General features: G+C 42.9%; 1 protein-coding gene across 1 annotated transcript in view; it reads left to right on the top strand.

Moving 5' to 3' along the window:
- Positions 1 to 19,633, top strand: part of mettl9 (methyltransferase 9, His-X-His N1-histidine) — a 32,762-nt gene extending 13,129 nt beyond the window's left edge. The window contains exons 2-5 of the mRNA XM_034075035.2: positions 11,709 to 11,899; positions 11,968 to 12,177; positions 16,480 to 16,664; positions 16,751 to 19,633. Of these exons, the coding sequence (XP_033930926.1) occupies positions 11,709 to 11,899; positions 11,968 to 12,177; positions 16,480 to 16,664; positions 16,751 to 16,977 (813 nt within the window). The 3' untranslated portion in view covers positions 16,978 to 19,633. The remainder of the gene's footprint in view (positions 1 to 11,708; positions 11,900 to 11,967; positions 12,178 to 16,479; positions 16,665 to 16,750) is intronic.
- Positions 19,634 to 19,894: the final 261 nt, after the last annotated feature.

The raw sequence follows: 19,894 nt of genomic DNA, 5'->3' as shown, positions 1-19,894 counted from the left end.
CCGAATTATGGCAATATTTCGCGATACAGTGAGGCATATTTGAATAGAGAAACTACAGTAAATAACATGGAGATCAACGTGTCTTCGAAAACCAAACGCATGGATTACGTCACGTCCGGGAAATGGCGGCGCCCACAGTGTTGATATTATTTCGGTATATAATCAGTTTAAAATCACTGATAATGTCATCGGATAAAAAAAAAAAAAAGAGAGAGACTGGCAGAGACTGGTCTGTTTTATCAGATGATAATTTTTAAAAAATGAGTGTCATGAGCATACCATTCCTTTAACAGCAGCCCCGTCTGTGCACACGGAGACCGACTCGGTCGTCCGGTGATCTAACCGCCTTCTGGAAAAGCTTCACAAGTACGTCGGTACACAAATGTGCTTTGTGACACAAGTGACGGTACGCATTTCAGATTACCACATAACCTGCGTACCAGTTATGTGCAGTGCACCCCTGTACTACAGCAAAAGTATTCTCCGTCGGGACTTCCTGCAACAACACCACGCCGTTGTCTTGATTCTGATTGGCCAGAAGACACTATCAAATATGTTCTATTGAGAACGTGACAAAAGTTTTCAAAACCATTTCTGGTCTTCGGTATTTCCAGATAAGTGGCTACTGAAATCAATCTTACTAACTGCTGTCAGTGCAATTTACTCCGCGAGTTGGCAGACTTTATTTCGCTTACTTTAACATAATTTGTCATGGTGGGGATAAGCCATTTCTTGGTATGTGTGTAGCCTACCCCAGCCATACCCTGGCGCTGCCACTGGTGGGATGTATGGGGCGGGCCATTCTGCACATGCGTTAAATGCGTTAAATATTTTTAACGCAATTAAGGCGAGACACGGCAGGCAAAAACATCGTTTTTCAAGTACTGGTCAATTTTGAGATGTTGTGCTATTTTGATTCTATAACATGTTTTTCTTTCAGGCTTTTGGAAGGAAAACGTACAAAATACACATTTTAAGTGTTTATTTTACTATAGTTTGTCTATTTGCGTCTGTAGATTTCTCCTAAATTCACCAAAAGTTAGCATTCTAACGTAACATAAAGTACCGCGACCGCTGTGTGCACCATGTCAACAGAGATATCGTTGGAAAGCTCCGTCTCTCCTACACAATCTCATCGGATCCAAATATGGTCATTTCCTTTGTATCAGCAACCAATCGTGAAAGCACAAAGGGGTCTTAAACCAAGAAACGAAATATCATTGGCTGGTGTCAATTTCTGACAACATGATTCGTTCAGAGGCGTCACGTGTTGTGCTAAAACACTTCCTGGTTCGCTTTCCGCTTGAAATTGAAATCTCAAAATGGCAAAAGAACGGCGAAAAAAACGTTCACAGAGAAGACGACAACAATTGTCACTTGCACGAAGCAAGGTTATACAAAAAACAAATGACCCCGAACATGAAATACCTTCACGGAGTGCGTCGATGCGCAAGCTATCATCCAAAGAACAGGAGGGTTTCGCTAGCGCCTCACTACAATCTTTAAAGGTCGTTTTCTCAAAATGAGTTTTTTCTCCTACTCTGAGTTCGAAATTTCAACTTCAGTAGCACGTAGAGACAGCAAAACTTCCAGTTATATTCCTATCAATATTATGAAGGCTTTTACAGAAGGGTTTGTTCATATATCAATCATAGCCTGAATTATACAACATTGTATACCTAAAAGCATGGCGAAAATTGATATTTTAGGGCTGTTGACAGTATTTTCTGATTTATGGAGTGATAAAAAGAGATATCCAATATCCCTTCTGTAAAAGCCTTGGATACTAATATGACTACAAAATGAAACAAGAATTTTGAACCTGGCAAAGTTCAGATTTCGATTCCTGAAATGTGTTAAAATATGTGCATATTTAATGAGATAATGGTTAATTTGCATATTTAAACATGCTATTTCAGAAAACTTGTAATACAAAAAACTATTTCCTTATTGTAAGTAATTAACTGGAGAAATTTCTAGCTGATACCTTTAAAGGGAAATGGAAACACTTTTCAAACTGCTTTCCATGCGACAATATTACCATTAGGAAATGTATTTATCTAGTCTATTTCCAATGTAAACGATCGAGATACGCGAATTTACTTTTTGAAATACGTGCCTAATGACCATGGGCGCTTCCATTGCTCCGGGACTTTTCCAGTGACGTCACTGATTGGGTACGGCTTCCTGGGCCAAAGCTCAATAACAAACAACATGGCGTGCAATGCACCAGTAGTTTACATTACAAGAAAACGGTCGTCGTCAGGAGTTTATTGTATTGCCCCAGGCTGCACAAATGGATTTTATACAAAGAAGGAAGAAGTACATTTCCATAGGCTGCCACTAAAGGATGAGAAGCTGCTCAAAGTCCAGTCTGGATGCCTGGTTCAATACAAAACATTGGATTTGAAGCCAGGATCTGTTCCCACAATATTCGATTTCTCAACGTATGCAGTCGGGAGCACCGACCGTCCCAGCACGTCGGCCGCGCAAGACAATGACAGTGTCAACAAACGTGAAGTTCGAGCCACCAAACGAGTTGCTTCAGCTGCCGAGAGAGAGGTAAATATTGTAGCACTACCAGATTACTAGCTCACACATGTATTTACTGACACAGTGTGACCTTATTAATTAACGCAATCGCGTCCAAACTAAATGGTAGCTATTATTATGACGCACAATAGAGAATTGGGGGTGTTCTATAGCTCAACTAATTAAACTGGCATACACACGCTCATCTGTCGAAAACAGCCCTAAAAAGGCTAGTATTGCTATTGATGGATGGTATTGCAGGACCCAGCGCGCACGGAGCACAGAGCGGACAGCAGATAACGGAATTGCAGTTGTATTGCTTATAGATTATCAGAACATTTCAAAGGGGACACAGCCCCATTGGATATTAACATATGGATTAACTACATCATCGTTTTTATCGTTGTAATGCCATTGAAGACCAGTTTAGACCAGACAATGAGGAAGGTCAGCCGTTAGCCTGGCGTATGTTAGTACCTAGCGCCACTTGTTTTGATGTACGTTTTTGTGGATAATCTCGCGAGTTTGTATCTTCCAGTGTTGAGGTGGGCACCGTTAGATTCTGTGTCTCCTTGCGATCATAAACGATGTGTTGGATGTGCGGCTAGGATAAGTAATAAGGGAGCTATCGGTGCAGTAATAGGTTAGCATTTTCGCTCGGGGCTAATTCAGAGGCTCACTGTTAGCATTGTGTTTTTTTAATTTTTTTATTCCGGATCATATGCCACTCTATTCGACCGAATCGGTTCATAAGCATAGGCCATGGGATGCCTGGTAACTGTAGATGCTTCCACATCAATGTCATCTCCCGACGAATAGTCAAATTCATCGTTCAAAACGTCGATCTCATTGCAAAATTCCTCCATCGCTGCCATATCTGCTACGTTGTGTTGACTTTCGGTGGAGCGAAAACACAGCCAGTGACGTCACCATTTGGGACTCCCCTAATGGCGGCGGCCTGGTCCCGGAATTCCCCACCCGGCTGGCGGATAATTAATTTTCTTTTGGCGAGTAATATCATATACAATAAATATTACGATCAATATCCATTGTAAAATGAATAAACTACCGGAATATTATAACTGTAATTGGTGTTTACTTTCCCCTTTAAGTTAAAAAAATTACCCTATTCACCTGGGGTGTCTCGCCTTAATTAAAAAAAAAAATTACCGCCGTTAACGTGATAATTTTGACAGCATTAGTTTAAATATATTTCTCTTTTGTTTATGTGATTGAATGATTTACTCAAATAAAAAGGTTGATGAATTATCATCTAATGATTTGAATGATATTTTATTTATGTTAATGGTCACTTTGATTGATTTTAACTAATGATAATGTAGAAAAACTAACATTTTAAATTTGGGACGGTCCACATTAATTTCGGGACAGCTTAGATTGTATTTCGGGACGGTTCCGGGAGGATGGGGGAAAAAGTTAGTCGAGAGCCCTGCTGACAAGCTTCATGGAGATGCTGATTACATTTTCCAGTAATACTTGGCACCTGCCCACACTGCCAAAAGTACCAAGACCTGGTTTAAGGACCATGGAATTACTGCCTGTGCTTCATTTGCCAAAAAACTCCCCTGATCTGAACTCTATAGAGAATCTATGGGGTATTGTCAAGAGAAGAGATACCAGACCCAACAAATCAGACGGGCTGAAGGCCGCTATGGAAGCAGCCTGAACCTCCATCACACCTCAGCAGAGCCACAGGCTGATCGCCTCCATGCCACGCCACATGGACGCAGTCATTTGTGCCAAAGGAGGCCCAACCAAGTAGTGAGAGCAGGAACATGAATGTTGCAGCCAATTTGATGTATTTTAATATTTGTATATGAAGGTGCTGTGATACTACTGAATTGACCTGGGCATAGGCGGGGACTCAGCCAATTTCAGGGTACAGCCTACTATTTGGGGAGGACACAGGTGCACAGCATTAGGGATTGGGAATCACCAGAGGGAAGCCACACAGTTTTTCAATCGTGCGTGTTTTCGCTTATTTTCTGTTTGTTTTGAGTTAATTTCGGTTTATTTCTTTATCACAGTTAGTTGTTTAGTTATCAGTTAAACACCCGGCTCTTGTTTTGCTGTCATCATCCTGCAATCCAAATAAACATCTTAAATGCACTCAAAGAGAAGACCTGATTTGCTGTCAACACCATACGTCTGGAAAAGCTTCACACCATATCCCTCACTGGCAAATATTTGTTGTTCGGTTGCCTTTACATTTGTTGAAAAACTTGCTTCCAAAGACGGATGGACACGGGAGGACAGCGCTGTATTCATTGACTTTTCCCGACTTAAATCCACGTTACGCACCCGCAAGAGGAACGGGGACGGACCAAACATCAAAGTCACGGTAGGAGTATTTATGAATGAATAAAAGGTTGCGGAGGAGAGTGGCCTTCACGCAACAGGATACAGGCAAATCCCATAAAGTAATTCTAAACAAAGCCTCCGTGGATTGCTAAATAATGGCCATGAGTAGGGTTGGGTACCGAGAACCGGTTCCGGTTCCAACATTTCGATTCCAACGGCATCATTTAGAAATGTGAATTTCGGTTCCACTTTTCGATGCCTGAGGAAATGTTTCTCGCCGCTCTCCGTAGCCTATTGTATGACTGCGGCGGGGTGGGAAATGTAGCGTTGTACCTACACTTCCTACAGCGTAACCTGAGACCAGGGCCGGCCCGTCGCACTGGCGTTATAGATGTTCGCCTAGGGCGCCAGATCTGTGAGGCGCTGCGCTGGCAGCTCTGGGAGGGAAAACAAATGTTTTGACCGTTGCTGCTCATCCTAATTTTCGGCCTTGATGTAACAACATTCATAATTAAGTAAATGTAACACCCTTTTCACCCCGGTTACACGTTTCATTCGCCCTGTACGATGGGCGCTGCAAGTGATGAAAATGGGGGATGTTGGCTTATCTGGCGCCTGCAGCTCACAGCCAAAGTGCGAGGGAGAGAGGGAGGGGGCGCTGTTGTTATTAGCATCTGGTGCTAGCTGCTCTAACGGAAGAAGAAGATGTTTCTTCAATGATGTGGAGGGAGAGTCCTCTCCAGTCAGACTGAGGCTGATAACTACAGCTCAGTGAGGTAAAGGACTCTGAGGGTTGAGATAGTTCACTTTAGTCTAAGTTATCTCAGTGGGTCTCAAACGTTTTGATCACAATTTATGTAAACTAGGGATGCACGATAATTATCGGTCCGATATTAGGAATTATGACGTCATCCCGATAAACCGATAACAGTATTAATAGCCCCGATAATATACAATATATTTTTTGGGTAAAAAAAAATACTGCGGTGTGGGTGGATTGGGATGAGGGGCGCTTGTTTTTCACCCGGCTCCTCCCGTTTTGCCAGTACTGTGGTGTTAGTGGTTTAGGAAGAGGGGAGTTCTTCACAAATCCAGCGCTCCCTAATACTTCGAACCTGATCAGTCACCTGAAACATCGCCATCGCTACGATGGTGTGTTAAAAGCGTACGAAGACAATAGTGTGTGTGTGTGTGTGTGTGTGTGTGTGTGTGTGTGTGTGTGTGTGTGTGTGTGTGTGTGTGTGTGTGTGTGTGTGTGTGTGTGTGTGTGTGTGTGTGTGTGTGTGTGTGTGTGTGTGTGTGTGGTGTGTGTGTGTGTGTGTGTGTGTGTGTGTGTGTGTGTGTGTGTGTGTGTGTGTGTGTGTGTGTGTGTGTGTGTGTGTGTGTGTGTGTGTGTGTGTGTGTGTGTGTGTGTGTGTGTGTGTGTGTGTGTGTGTGTGTGTGTGTGTGTGTGTGTGTGTGTGTGTGTGTGTGTGTGTGGGAGCTATGTGCAACTCAAGGCATATGCTCGAACCGGAGCTGCCTGGACGCTGCAATCATGTTGCTGAGTGTGCTGACTTTTCGTACAATGTCCCGCTGTCTGGCTTCCTGCATAAAGTCAAGTGCTCGGCGCAGTTGTGTGGATAGAGCGCTCCTCTGTTTTCATTTAAACAGCTCCTTATATCCGTTAGCGCAGCTAGCTAGCACCAGATGCTAACAACAACAATGCACGTAAGGTCTCTTTCTTGCTCGCTCGGAACACACACCCTCCCGGTCCTCCTCCAGATGGCCAGTCGGTGCCTGCCGGTGAGCATGGAAGTGTGGTCTGCCACAAGCGGGCGGCAGGAGCGGGGCTGTCAGCATCAGCTTGTAGATGGTATTTTAAACTGGATGCGCTCTGAAGCTACGGGGCGGCCGAGGAAAAAAAATACACATGCGTTAATCGCGTTAAAATAATTAGTGGCGTAATTTTTATTTTTATTATCGGTTATCGGTATCGGTCTTGAGAAGCAGAAAGTTATCGGTATCGGTATCGGTTTCAAAAAACCAATATCGTGCATCCCTAATGTAAACACATATTTCCAAGGCACATAAGTATTGGGATAAAACCGGTTTGAAATAATTCCAATGTAAACTATAGGACAGTAAACCAGACATATCGTTTTAAACTGGAGAAATAAAAAAATATGCATAAATAAAATAGTCAAATAAGATATGAATGAACAACAAAAATAAAATACGTTGCATGTATTTGTTATTGGCTATAGGTTATTGGTAGAGATGTCCCGATCCGATCACGTGATCGGAGATCGGAGCCGATCACGTGATTTTCAAAAGATCGGAATCGGGAGAAGAAAATCGGGGATCGGGAATTATTATTATTATTTTTTATTTTATTTTTATTTTATTTTATTTAATGTTACAAAACAAAAATGACCATGTTCACGTCTTAAAGTCATCCTGAGGCCTTAGTTTTGGTTTAAAATTATGCTTCTTTTGGGCATGTTTTCAGACCTGGTTGCTTATTTCTCTCAAATCTGGCAACAGAGTGGGCAGGGCGCAGTGTCTAATAGTAGCAGTAAGCTAACGAGAGGCTAGGTCAGGAGTTTGGAAGTATTATAAAATTGAAAGCGAAGGCAGTGTACCAGCCAGATGCAATGTTTGCAAGGCGTGGTGGAAAGAACAGAGCTACGTTCAACACGACCAATCTAATAACCTGAGAAACAAACACCAACAACAACACGACGAGTACACAGCGGTCACTCGGGTAACGGCACTGAAACAACCAACACTTTCAGAGACTTTTAAAAGGAAAGAGAAACTGCCCCAGAACAGTGAAAAGGCCAAACGAATAACAGCCAAGATAGCTGAATTCATCGCGTTGGATGACCAGCCGTTATCTGTTACCTTTTTTTTCTCTTAATGCATTGCATAAAGATCGGATCGGGAAAAATCGGTATCGGCAGATTGTCAAAATCAAATGATCGGAATCGGATCGCGAGCAAAAAAAGGTGATCGGGACATCCCTAGTTATTGGTTATGCTCACATACTTATTTAATTATTCAAATGTAAACCGATCTTTTTCATATGGGTGTTTAGAGTTGTACCCCCTAGATCTAGTCTCTAGTAATTCTGCTTAAAGTGCATCAGATTGAAGCATTTTGCTTTCAAATGTTCAAACATTTCTTCCTGGTATCTGAGAATGCAGATATGCTTGTTTTTCTCAACAAGAACTTAATCATTTTTTTTACCCTGCCCCTCAAAGAATCGGAACCGTTAAGAACCGAAATCGGAATCAGAATCGTGGAAATTCAAACGATACCCAACCCTAGCCATGAGTAACGAGGAAAATCAGGAAATGAACAAAGAAATTAACGCTGCTGTCAATCAAACTGAAAAGGAGGATGGGCTTGGTAAAAGGAAAGCTAAACTCACATATAAAGCAGCGGAAGCAAATATATTATTTATGCAAAAGGACAGGAATTCTGGGATAAAGCAATTGTGTAAAATGGCAAAGGAATTGGAACAAATGATGATTTCAGATGGAAATGTTTCTGACATGCAAATCAAACATGAAATGTTGTGGAAACTACAAGGTTGCATGAGTCATTACAACCTTTGTTGCCTGAGGATGAAATGTTTAAACAAACGGAATGGTTTCAAAATCAAATGCACAATGTTAAAGGAGTAATACACAACATGGGAAGATGTGTCCATGCAAACGGGGAGAAATGCACACAGGTTGTGGATGATGTGTTACATGCAAATGAAGAGCTGGATAATACTGGGCCAAATGACTATTTCTAACATTGGTGACAAAACAAATGTGTCAGGTGGAAGCTCTGGCCATTCAAGGTCCTCAAGGTCAACAACGTGCTCTGCACGTATCAAGGCAGAGGCTGAAAGGGCTGCACTCCTGGCTTTGGAGGCTGCTCTCAAGGAAAAGCATGAGCTGGAAGCTCAAGAGCCTCAAATTAGGAAGAAAAGGGAATTGCTTGAAGTGCAAAGTCAGATTGCTGCGCAGACAGCAAAAGTCACAGTTCTCAGAAACGGAGGGTCTGACATAGGAGTCACAAATGGAACAAATTCATATGTGTCAAAACACAAGTCTGCTCTCAAACCCTCTGCTGTGCCATTTGTTCCACAAACTTCAAGTTGTCAATACAATCATCCACCAACAGGAGGCAGTAAAACTGCTATGTCAATGAAAGCACAATTATTGGAGCCAAACGGTCAATACAATCATCCACCAACAGGAGGCAGTAAAACTACAAAACCCACTCAATCACATCAAAATCCATACAACCAGTTCAATACTGCAGCTACAATGCCAAGTGGAACAGGGGCACGGCGCAAAGAAACCATTTCACGAGGAACCAGATCAAAAACGTATGCTTCAAATCACATCCCAAGCATGCCTCAAAGGTCTTTGCAGTGCATATACACAACAGCAATGTATCCAAGTCGATGAGGACCAAGGCAGAATGCCTCAAAGATCTCGTCAGTCATATCCAACTGCACAGCCATCACAGCAATCAAACCAAAACAGTGAGGAACCGGACCAAGGCAATATTTTCACCATCATGCAAAACGACTTCACAGCATTACTAGTGCAACAGCAGTCCCCCCCCCCCCCCCCAAGGGACATCATACCAGTGGAAACCCTCTTGAGTACAACTTATTTGTCAGAGCTTTTGAAAATGGGGTGGAAGGAAAAGCTGCTAGCCGTGTAGACTGCTTATACTACCTGGAGCAGTACACTCGAGGGCAACCTAGAGAGATGGTCAAGAGCTGTCAACACATGCCACCTGACTGGGGGTATCAAAGGGCAAGAATGCTTTGAGAAGAACGCTTTGGAAATGAGCAAAAAATAGCCACTGCATATATAGAAAAAGCACTTGGATGGGCACCACTGAAGTCAGAGGACATCAAAGCCTTACAAGCATTTTCACTATTCCTACGCGTCTGCTGTAACGCTATGGAGGACATAAGCTACATGTCGGAAATGAATATGCCATCCAACATACGTGCTATAATCATGAAGTTACCATACAAACTGAGGGGAAAATGGAGAAACATTGCTTTTGAACAATCAGGAGAGACGCCATCGTCAAGCAGGTTTCTGTGACCTGGTCAATTTTATTGAGAGACAAGTGTCTATTGCATCTGACCCACTGTATGGAGACATTCAAGACACAGTTGTCTCATTCTCAAAATTCAAAGTTGGAAATAAAGTGTCACAGGGACGCATAAAGGAGAAAGGAAGCAGTTTCGCTACATCTGTGGCAGCTGTTAACTCTGAAACTCAAAAGGAGAGATACTTACCTGATAAGTCAACAAAGGGACCTTGTCTGCTGTGTGAAGAGGTTCACAGATTGGAAGTGTGCCCCAAGATGGAAAAGAAGCAGCATCGGGATAAAATTGATTTCCTAAAAAAGAAAGGTGCTTGTTTTGGATGTCTATCAGTTGGACACATGAGTAAAGATTGTCACAGTCGGCTGTCTTGTAAGTTGTGTAACCTGAAACATCCTAGCATTCTCCATATCCATGCAAAGGAATGGAAAGAAATCAAGTCAAAGGACTCACAGCAAGAAACAACAAGGATGAGTCAAGCCACTACTCCCAAGACATGTGGCCATATAGGAGCCGGAGCACAGGATTGCGTCTTGTCAATTGTGCCTGTAAAGATCAAGGCAAAGAAAGGCAGCACAATTCTAAAGACCTATGCATTTCTAGATCCCGGCAGCTCATCTACTTCTGCTCTGAGCAACTGATGAGGAAGCTAAAGGTGAGCGGAAGGAACACTACATTCCTGATGAAAACAATGAATAAAGAAAGCTTTGTCAATAGTCACGTCATCTCAGGACTAGAGGTCAATGGTAACATCTATATTGAGTTGCCTGATGTGTACACCCAACGCAAGATGCCTGTGATTCGTAATAACATCCCACAACAGGAAGACTTGTATGCTTGGCCATACTTGGACTCTGTGGAAATTCCTGCTATCGATGCTGATGTGGAGCTGATTGGAACTAACTCTCCAGAAGTAATGGAGCCATGGGAAGTGATAAACAGCAGGGGTAAAGGACCTTACGCTGTTGGAACCCTATTGGGATGGGTTGTCAATGGACCATTGAGAGGAGGCAATGAGAGTGGGAGTAGCTGCCCCACAGTCGCAGCCAACCACATATCCATTGCTCACATAGACGAACTGCTGGTGAAGCAGTACAACCATGACTTCAATGAGAAATCAGCAGAAGACAAGCCAGAAATGTCCATAGAAGATCTTAAGTTCATGCAAATTGCCAACACTTCAGCTGAACTCAACAACGGACATTACTGCTTGAAGTTGCCTTTTAGAGAAGAGGACAATGTTGTCATGCCCAGCTCAGGCAAGATGGTGGTCCTCTGCCTAAAAAGGAAATTGGACAGAAATCCAACATTCAAAGAGGAATACACCAACTTTCTTGGTGATGTCATAAACAACGGCTATGCAGAGAGTGTGCCAGAGCATCAGGTGAAAGGAAAAGAAGGAAAGGTGTGGTACATCCCGCATCATGGGGTGTACCATCCTAAAAAGAAAACCCTGAGTAGTATTTGACTGTGCGGCAAGCTACAAAGGTGTGTCACTCAACACTAAACTACTCCTACTACTACTAAAATAGAATTACTGAAATTAATCAACTTTTCCACAATATTCTAATGTATTGAGATGTACCTGTACATATAGCCCGCTGTTTGTTTTATGTCTTATCTTTATTCTTTAAGCCATGCAGGAACAAGTGTACAAGTGATAATGAAGTAGATCCAATGCTGCTCCACCTCTCTCTGGTTTAAATGTGAATACTTCCCTCTCCTTGTCCCGGGGCTGCAGTGGTACAGGTGCGGTCCGGATCTGCTGGGAGAGTCTGTGCGGCCCCTGTTTGTGCAGAGCCACCTGGACTCGGACACCAAGGCTTTCCTGAAGCGGAGCGTGGATAAGTCTGGCTGGCTGTTCACCCAGCTCTACCACTCCTTTGTATCCACCTTCCTCAGCCCGCTGGTGTCCCGCACCTCCATTAATGGGTGAGTATCACAGACATGTCCCGCTGCATCCAGCTGAGTCTCCTCCTCTGACCAGCTCTCTGTCTCAGGTTTCTGGGTCGCGGCTCTATGTTTGTCTTCTCCCCGGAGCAGTTCCAGCAGCTGCTCCGGGTCGGCCCGGAATGGAGGTCTGACAGACTGCTGGACCTGGGGGCCGGGGATGGAGCTGTCACTGGGGTGATGGGAGCACATTTTAGAGAGGTGTATGCAACTGAGGTCTCTCCACCCATGAAATGGCATCTTCAGAGGAGGAATTACAAGTGAGTAATAAACCAAATGACTACTGTGATCTTCATTCAGCGTGCTATATAACCCACAGTAATAATAGTTGTTTTGATCCATCTGTATACTTGCCATTAAATCTCAAAGATCAATATCAGGGCATTTTAAACTGATAAATATAGGCCAGGGGTATTCAACTAAAATGCAACGAGGTCCAGTTAGAGAAAATGTCCCCATGCAAAGGTCCGGAACATCAAAATGTCTAAGTTGCTTCATGAATTAGTGTGATATATATTGAAGTAGCCTGTAGCTTTATCAACGTCTGCATGTAATCAACAACTGACTGCCAATCAAATAAAGAAACAATTCAAAAACAACAACTATTTATTGTCAATTAACATTGAATTATACAGATATACAGTAAATACTGTGGATATGTGTAATGTTCCTCTCGGGCTGCATTTAAATAAAATAGGAGAAAATAAATAAAATTAGCTTTTGAAAATATGTGCATCTTAAAAGTGCTTAATTTTAGATAAATAAAATAGTGTAGCGGCAGGTTGAGTTTCCCTTTTTCTTTGTTCAGGGTGTCCGCGGGGTCTTAAAAAGTATTAAAAGTTGATAAATCAATTTAGCGAAAATTAAGGCTATTAAAAAGTATTAAACGGCATTTTCCAAGGTATTAAGAAGGTCCACAGCAACGACAACATGAAACACCCTTTAATTGACTGAAACAACATGTCGGGAAACCCCATCAAGGTGGCCCCATGCATAGCGTGCCATAAAATGCTGCTTCTTATTTTAAGTTTCGTTGCCTTGCTCCGCTCTGTGGGGGGGGTTTATCTGCTGGTGGACTAGCTGAGAGATATACAGCAGGAGAACACGCCGTCCACTGCAGAGAATAAACAGAAGGGCAACCATGCTCCGGGGTCTTCTTCGCTGCTTTTGGTGTATTTTGTGGCGGCAGCAGCGCCACTTACAGGCCTGGCATATGTACTACAGTGTTTCCAGCATTTCCAGCGGTCTAGTGTGAACGGACACTTTAATGAATCGAATGCGTGTGAACAGAAGACTTTTTTGCGTTTGCGTATGCGTTTTACTGTATACGCATACAGTAAAACCCCCTCGTGGGGCCGGGGTCTAAGCCAAACTATATCCGGTCACAGAGATCTGCTATTTTAAAGTAAGGTCAACACATATCGACCCTAAATATAGTCTATATTAAGAACGAGAAAAGTCTTAACATATATATCGTTTTTTGTAAACGTATGACAAATGTGTGAGGGTGATGACGTCAGAGCATCGTCCTATGTGCCGGGCTTAGCCCCGGACAGCCCCAGCTCAATTTACCCCTGGGTATTTGTGAGAGAGCTCCTATATGGCATTACCCCGCTGAAGCTCACCAAAGTTTAATATAGTTCAAAGTTTTGTCAATTGTTTTGTTTATTGGTCAAATACTGGTTTCTAATGGTTTCTGAGGAGTTTTACTGGAATGAAAGAGCACAGAGTACAGAAGCAACAAAGCAGCATACTGCATTAAACCTGACCTTCACAGAGAGGTTGAAGTTCATGTGGAGAGGAGGCTTCAGTCGTCTGTCTGCACTCTGTTTAGTTGTACTATCTTACAATCAATATAGTAAATGTGAGGTAAAGTGTGTCGCCAATGTAACCGGTTAGAACTCCAAGTTGCGATGAGGTCTTAAAATGTATGGAAAGGGTCTTAAAAAAGGTCTTAAAAGGTATTAAATTTGACTTCAGGATTCCTGCATATACCCTGTTGTTAACCGTTTCTATCTTCTCCTCTCCGCTTCTCTCCCTGTATCGCTAATTATCCTCTTCACTCACTTTCCTCTCCTCTTCTCTCTGCCGCGCTCTCGTCTCTTCATCTGTGTTTCTCTCCCTGTATCTCTCTCTCGTCTGTTCTTCTGTGTTTCTCTCCCTGTATCTCTCTCTCGTCTGTTCTTCTGTGTTTCTCTCCTGTATCTCTCTCTCGTCTCTTCTTCTGTGTTTCTCTCCCTGTATCTCTCTCTCGTCTCTTCTTCTGTGTTTCTCTCCCTGTATCTCTCTCTCGTCTCTTCTTCTGTGTTTCTCTCCTGTATCTCTCTCTCGTCTCTTCTTCTGTGTTTCTCTCCCTGTATCTCTCTCTCGTCTCTTCTTCTGTGTTTCTCTCCCTGTATCTCTCTCTCGTCTCTTCTTCTGTGTTTCTCTCCCTGTATCTCTCTCTCGTCTCTTCTTCTGTGTTTCTCTCCCTGTATCTCTCTCTCGTCTCTTCTTCTGTTTTCTCTCCCTGTATCACTCACTCCTCTATTAGAATCGTCCCGTCAACATTGAAATCCCCTATTAATGTATTGATTATAGGTCCGAGTCCGTATAGGTCGGGATCCGGACCGCGGTGCGCCTGTTGCGACCCCTGGTATCGGCTATATTGATCCAGAGCGATTAGGGTGACCAGGTGCCAACAAGCAACATGTGGGACAAATGGGACGTTTTTGCGGGACATGTTACTGCGTTGCTAAGAGCTAGATTAGATGTATATAACATCCATCTAACCTTTAAAAATAAACATTTCTATTAAACTAAATTAGCTTATAAATATTAATAACAACGCTTTACTATGGTTTAATGTTTGCACAAACTATGCAAGTGAAGGTATTATATGTATTTGTTTTGAATGGAATTAATATAACAAATTATTATGACCAGAAAAAAATGGCTGGATCTAGTTTACTGCCACAGTCTGCTGACCTGTGTGCTAAACGTTAATTAAATCAGCTGCTGTTACCTCATCTCTTTTGGTTTCAGGAGGAATATATCCATAGATTGATATTTTCTTCATTAGCCAGGCGTTTCTTGAGCGTTTCGGGGAAGCGTCGCTTCAAAACATATTCACCTCTGCGCAAATCTGACAATAACTCTCTGGGAATCGCTCTCCACCGGCTACACCCATAAGTTAATACATTTCTCTGTTGCTTGATTGACATCTGACACAGCTAATGGTGATGATTGTCCTCTCGTTTTCTATTCTATTTTTATTCTATTCTATGAAAGCCTTGTTTAAGACGGGCAACTGTCAATCGGCTAAATGTGTGGGACAAAGGATAAAAATGCTGTGCACAAAACCGGACACCTGGTCACCCTAAGAGCGATCCTTTGTTTTACGGCAGCTGTCACGTGTTTTTTACTGGCAAAGCTTTCATGTACAGCCAGGCAACCAGTGTCCAGAGTATCTGTTATTTCCAAGCTTCCAATGTAATACATGACACTTATATAGCGCTTTTCTAAAAACTCTAAGACACAAAAACGAAGAAAATATATAAAGGGACAAACAAAACAGAAAAGGGGGGGGGGGGTTGTCAGTGGTTGAATGCAGTGTTGAACAGGTGGGTTTTGAGTGATTTCTTTTGGAGGTTATCTGCGAAACAAAAGTGTTTTAGTATTAGAAATATGTGTTTGCCACAGAGATTATTTTCTGTAATAATCCAACGGGAAAATCCCATTAGCCGCTTTCACACCAAGTACTTTGCCATACTTAGTTCCCAGCACTTAGTTCCCCCATGGAACTAAAGAGCAGATCGCGTTCACACCGGAATAAGTCCCTGGGGGAAGATTACGCAAATGAAGCCGCTGACGTCACTTCTTCTTCTTCTGCTTTGGGTTTACTGGCAGGCCGCAAACAACTTCACGGCGTATACTGCCACCCGAAGTCCCCGGCCGGAAGTCCCCGGAGTTGGGGACTGGCTTCCTTCCGAGTAAATCGCCAGAACGCTGACACCTCCTCATCTCCACTGTTGCCATAAGCTAGTCTGTCTCTGTTGGTGTGCTGGGCGCACCAATTGTATTTGCATTTGTATTTGCTAGCATTAGCATTAGCTAATGCTAGCAAATACAATGGCGGCTTCACAAAACCTTTCTGAGTTTTACAGGGCGTGGTTTGCAATTCGCCCAGCCAATCAGAAATTGGAACTTTATTCTCCCCAGGAAAGTACCACCTCTCTAGCAGGGACTGAAAAGGGGGAAAAGTTCTCATGAACTAAGTTCTCTTTTTGGTGTGAACACAAAATCCCAGGAACTATCGGAACTAAAAGGGAAAAGTATTTCGGTGTGAAAGCACCTATTTGTTTATGTCCAGGGAAGCACTGTGATGCTAACTTGGCCTACGAAAATGAGTCGTCCCTGCATCACTCTGTTGTCTGTGTTAGCAGCTGTGCTATTAATGTTGGCAGCCACAGTGCCAGAGATGGGGCGTCACGTTCCCACTTCGACTGCTATAACTATAATGTCTTGTACCCCTAGAAATAACGAATTGTCATCGAAAAATTCTGTTCTTCCGTGGTGCTTAGGCTGCTGGGGATCGATGAGTGGCAGCACACTGGTTTCCAGTACGATGTGATCAGCTGTCTGAACCTGCTGGACCGCTGTGAGCACCCCCTCCATCTGCTGCAGGAAATCCGGCTGTCGCTGGTTCCCAGCACTGGGAGGCTCATCCTGGCTGCAGTGCTTCCCTTCCAGCCTTATGTGGAAGTCGGTCAGTTGGGAATCTTTCCTCATATGTATATGGCTTCATAGATTTCCACTCTGACCCAAATTAAAACATTCTATATTTGTTCTTAGGAGGAAAATGGCAGCGTCCCAAAGAACATATAAAAGTACAAGGAAAAACCTGGGAGGAGCAAGTAACTAATCTGTCCAGTGAGGTGTTCCGAAAGGCGGGGTTTGAGGTGGAAGCTGTGACCCGGCTGCCATACCTCTGTGAAGGAGACATGTACAATGATTACTACATTCTCGATGATGCCGTTTTTGTTCTCAAGGTTTCAGACAATACGTCGGAGTCTGCTTGAATACCAAATGAACTGTTAGAGACATGGTTGAATTTTAGTACAATTTTCATAAGCCTCATTTTTACAACACTATTTCTTTAGAAATGTTGTGTCAGCTGTGATGCTCAGGTACCGTACTTCCTTATTAATTAGCCATGTTGTGTGACAGTGATTCCTCTACTTGCAGGACTAAATGGCTTTTGAACTGCCCCATGAGATATCACCATGCTGTAGGTGTTCCCTCTCGAGAGCTTGTTATCTGTGGGAAGTGTTTACTATTAGAGCTTCATCATTTTGTCATATCATGTTTCTGATTCCAGGGTTCAGTGTATGCATGCACACACTTGAATTAATCATTGTGAATTGGTATTTTAAAATTGCTGTTAACTTTGTGTATGTTAAAAGCAGCTACCAATCCCACAGATATTTTTATATTGTTTGAGTCTTTCTCACCTCACCTGTTTGGTTCAGCTCAAACTGACTGGCTCTTTGGCCTGATGTGAAAACTGTCAACTGAACCGTATGGGGAACAACCATGATGCTGCAGCTGGTAGACCCTGGGACACGGTTACAAATGTCCCAGGGAAAAAGTCCATTTTAAACCCTCCTGGCTTATCAATAAAGAATATTGATAACATAGATTCTACATATAACTGTGTTAATCAAGACTAGAGACCAAGTTAACTGCACATAAACCTGCAGCAGAATATGAAAGAGCAAAAACTAGTAAATGAAAGGTAAACAAAAATGGTATTATCTTTGAAGGTTTCACTGAGTTCAGCCAACAGCTGAGAGACGTCCTCTGAGAGCTACTCCTTACATCACCTGCAGGCTGCCCGTTTAAAGCTGGCCTCAGCATCCTGTTGCTGTGTTCCTGGTGGATGTCCATGTTTTTATTGTTTGAAACTCCTGGAAGCTTTGTGAGATTCCATATTTTATCATATATAATTTCTAACATTTGTTCACGTTAATTGTTGGGTTTCTTCTTTTTACCGATTGTAATGCCCCCTGAGACAGGAAAGGCCCATGTGACGTCAAATGTAATTGATTTCATGTTGCTTCATCCAACGGGTTCGCTTTCCTTTGAACTGCAACTGAGCAGGGGAGCATCAGCCCATGGTGTGGCGGAGTGCTGCCATTCTTCAGCATCTAGGTGGAGATGATACAAAAATAACTCGGGTTCAGGAACTTTGATCCAGGGGGGTATACTGCGAAGCAGGATTTTCGCTTAGCCGGCTAAATTCAGGGCAAACTCCGGCTTTCCGGTCATCCGAAGCTGGTTCTCTTTTTAGCAGGCTAAATCTCCATGGTAATATATGCTAAGCAGCTAACCTGGTCGGGACCAGGTTAGGTTGCAGGCTAAGAGCTCAACTCAGTGAAAGCACCGCCTCCTGACCAATCAGAGCTCAGTGTGCGGAGTTTAAAGCGATCAAGTCATATTACAGGAGAAAGGAAATACAGAAAAACTGCCGTCGCAGGAAAGACGGCCGGCAAATATCACCGACTGTGTGAACGTGAACATGAATAGAATATCACCTCCATCTTCAGAGAAATCTGACTATTATAACATTAGCGTTAAGAAAGCTTACTTACATATCGGCCACAACATAAGTAACCGGATCAGAGTACATTAAGTACAGTCCGCGGCATATCACTTCATAATGTATCATATATCTCCTTATCTGAGTCAGCTGAGCCGTATCTGGCCGTGCAACACTCAGTGTCACATACTGTATGCAGAAGTATTATTTTAAGCAACACGTAAGTTGACGAAACACTCGAGAAAAATGTAATTAAAGTCAGATCGTGTTTTAGACGGGGCAGTGATCATAAACCTGTTAATGTACGCATTCAAACACTTTTTATTTTGCCAGCTGTATTCACCTTGCAGGTGCAGCTATGTGGCTTTGATCCTGGATAAAGTGTTTAAGTCATGGATGTTTAAAGTTTAACTTCTTCATTTTTGACTAGTATTAGAGTTCACTTTTCATTCAGGAAGTATGACGCTGCGCTGTCAGTGCGCTTCTCCATGTTTGTGATTGGTCGAATGCTCCAGATACCACCCCTTTCATGTGAACGCGCACCTAACTAGATAGGACACGGCTGGCTTGAGCGATCCACTTGATAACCAGCGTCGTAGTACAGTTTAGCGACAGCGCGTATGTTTTGGATTAGGCCAACCGGCTAACTCAAACATATCCAGGTTAGGTTGAACCAGGTTCGTAGTATAGGCCCCAGGTCTGTGGAGCTTAACAAATTAAAGCTGGCCTGCAAATGTGGTTCTGAGCCAAATGTGCAGGGCACACAGTAGACTGAGGGGACACAGCAGCATTTCCCAATTGTATTGTGGTGCCAATCCATTTAGATCTTAACGTTTATACTGAAGTCAAAAGGAAGATTATGAAGTGTATTTGTTTTACAGCATGTGCAGAGCTCTGAGAGCTGGGGTGATGTGCTCAATTGTTTTGGCCTGAAATAAAGGCATGGACTAGTTTCTCCAGATCCCGTTGAGACGTGAGTGTTTTCAGTTTAGCTAAGGTGGTAATCAGAATGCCTTTATTAGTCCCACATGTACGACGAGGTAATGCGCTGATATTGTAATTCCTTTGATGTGGGTTTTGAAATGTAGTGGTTGTCAGCCTGACGCTATTTGAAAATAAAGAAAAACAGCATCCTGCATTTTGTAATAACGTTACAGAGACAGTCTTTAAAAATCTCAAAAAGAACATTGATATTTGATTGATATACTCCATGGTGCTTTTTTACCAAAGAGAGCTTTGGCTGGAGCAGGGGCGAGAGCATCATTGAGATTTGTAGTTCATCAATTTATCAACCATATAATTAGCAGAGTTTGACTGAAGTCCAATAGTGGAGGAAAATGCCTAAACTAGATTGTTTCCTCTAGTCTTGTTTTGTGAGTATCTCTGCTTGCCTCTTA

Source organism: Pseudochaenichthys georgianus, chromosome 23 (assembly GCF_902827115.2).
Source record: "Pseudochaenichthys georgianus chromosome 23, fPseGeo1.2, whole genome shotgun sequence".
Lineage (NCBI taxonomy): Eukaryota > Metazoa > Chordata > Actinopteri > Perciformes > Channichthyidae > Pseudochaenichthys > Pseudochaenichthys georgianus.
Note: the sequence above shows the minus strand (reverse complement) of the source record. Positions and strands in the feature narration are given on the sequence as shown.